Source organism: Cyprinodon variegatus, unplaced genomic scaffold, assembly GCF_000732505.1.
Source record: "Cyprinodon variegatus isolate N-32 unplaced genomic scaffold, C_variegatus-1.0 Scaffold1383, whole genome shotgun sequence".
NCBI lineage: Eukaryota > Metazoa > Chordata > Actinopteri > Cyprinodontiformes > Cyprinodontidae > Cyprinodon > Cyprinodon variegatus.
In genome coordinates, this window is record NW_015151836.1 from 167,386 (window position 1) to 168,900 (window position 1,515).

The 1,515-nt window shown below is 49.4% G+C and overlaps 1 protein-coding gene across 1 annotated transcript in view; it reads right to left on the minus strand.

Annotated features, from left to right (window-relative positions):
* Positions 1-282: 282 nt before the first annotated feature.
* LOC107103147 (dickkopf-related protein 1-like) overlaps positions 283-1,515 on the minus strand; it is a 3,538-nt gene continuing 2,305 nt past the window's right edge. Inside the window, exons 2-3 of the mRNA XM_015402687.1 lie at positions 1,171-1,279; positions 283-1,098 (exon numbers count right to left, since the gene is read on the minus strand). Coding sequence (XP_015258173.1) covers positions 785-1,098; positions 1,171-1,279 — 423 coding nt within the window. The 3' untranslated portion in view covers positions 283-784. The remainder of the gene's footprint in view (positions 1,099-1,170; positions 1,280-1,515) is intronic.

Below are 1,515 nucleotides of genomic sequence, written 5' to 3' on the forward strand. Positions count from 1 at the left end.
ATTTAAAGAACTTTCAGAAGTTTGGATTCTGAATATGAGCGACTTTTCCTTTAACAGATTAAACCTCAGGAACTGTTTCATCACCTTTTTAAGCTTCTATTTGGATGTTTTTATTTCTTATTCTTGATCTGGGATTTTCTGTCTATTTTCTTTTTAGGTGCCTGATCCGGATGTCTTTTAGGAGTGAAACACATGGAGAAAAACCCCAGCTCCAAGGATTCCAGTCCAGATGTTAGAAGAACCTGAAGACGCCTTCGTCAGTCTGCAGAATCAGCCTTAAAACCCGACCGACCACCACAGACACAGCCATTCTGAAAACATCTGTTACTTTATTCTATAACTTATTGGAACCACTCAGCTGCCAGTCAGTCATCGGTAAAGAATAGAAGAAACGTTTGATGGATCTATAGTCACATAGAAAAACCTGCTTCAGGTCGGGTTCTGGTGTTCCTCGACCCAAAGGAAAGAAGCTAGCGGAGGCAGTGTGCTTCTAACATCTAGGGTGAACGCACCCTCAGCTCACTTCTAACATCTCTGGAACCTTAAGGACTTAACATCGGGTTCTGGCCAATCTATTAGCGTACATCTGGTCAGGCTACGTCGGCCTCAACGTGTCGAATGATAAAACTGGAGACTTCTAGTCCACTCAGTGAGCTGAAGATGTGTTCAGGTTTGCAGCCGGGCGAAAAACAAGAGTCTCTAAGGTGGAATAGAGGAGCCATTGGGGGCCCCGGGTTGTCCCCCTACTGGGCTCCTCATTAAATCTGTGAGTCTCTGCTCTCCTTCAGCAGCTCCGCTCAGCCGTCCTCTTCTTCTTCTTCCCAGAGTGTCTTGTCTTCCTCTGGGCCTGTCCGGACCGGACCACACACACGCCCTGCCGCTTGTTCTTCCCCTGACCCGCTCCGCCCACCGCGGCACAGGACAGCCCGGCGGAGCAGTCGCAGCGGCCCAGGTTCCTGCGAAGTTTGGAGGCGCCCCTGAGGAGACAGGCCTCGCCCTCCAACGGGATTCTCTGACACCGTTTGCCGGTCAGGTAGCGGACGCAGCAGAGCCCGGCAGCGCAGTCGCCGGAGCGCACGCAGCTGGACATCTCTGGACCTGCAACACGTTCACTGTCTTAGACCGGGGTTCAAGGCTCCGCCGCAGGGAGACGGGACTTCATCTACTCACCTTTGGTTCCATTGAAGCTGTGTGTGATTCTGTCTTTGAGGTGCTGTCGCTCCATTTGCCTGTTGCTGTTGGAGTTTCTCCTGTCGGGCCTGTTACTGCAGCTCCCTCTCTGAAGAACAGAAACGCATCGTCAGCATATTGATTGACTTTTCAGCTCCAGATTCAACAGATTCCAGCCCTCCAAGTTTGATTTTCTAACAGTAATTGAATCACCTTATTATCTGATATAACTAGATTCCAAAACAGTTGAAAATCAAGTTTGAAGACGTTTCTCTTCCATCCAGGAAGCCTTTTCATCTCAAAAAGTCAGAAATAGCGTTTAGCTCCAGGTTTTATCCAGCAGCC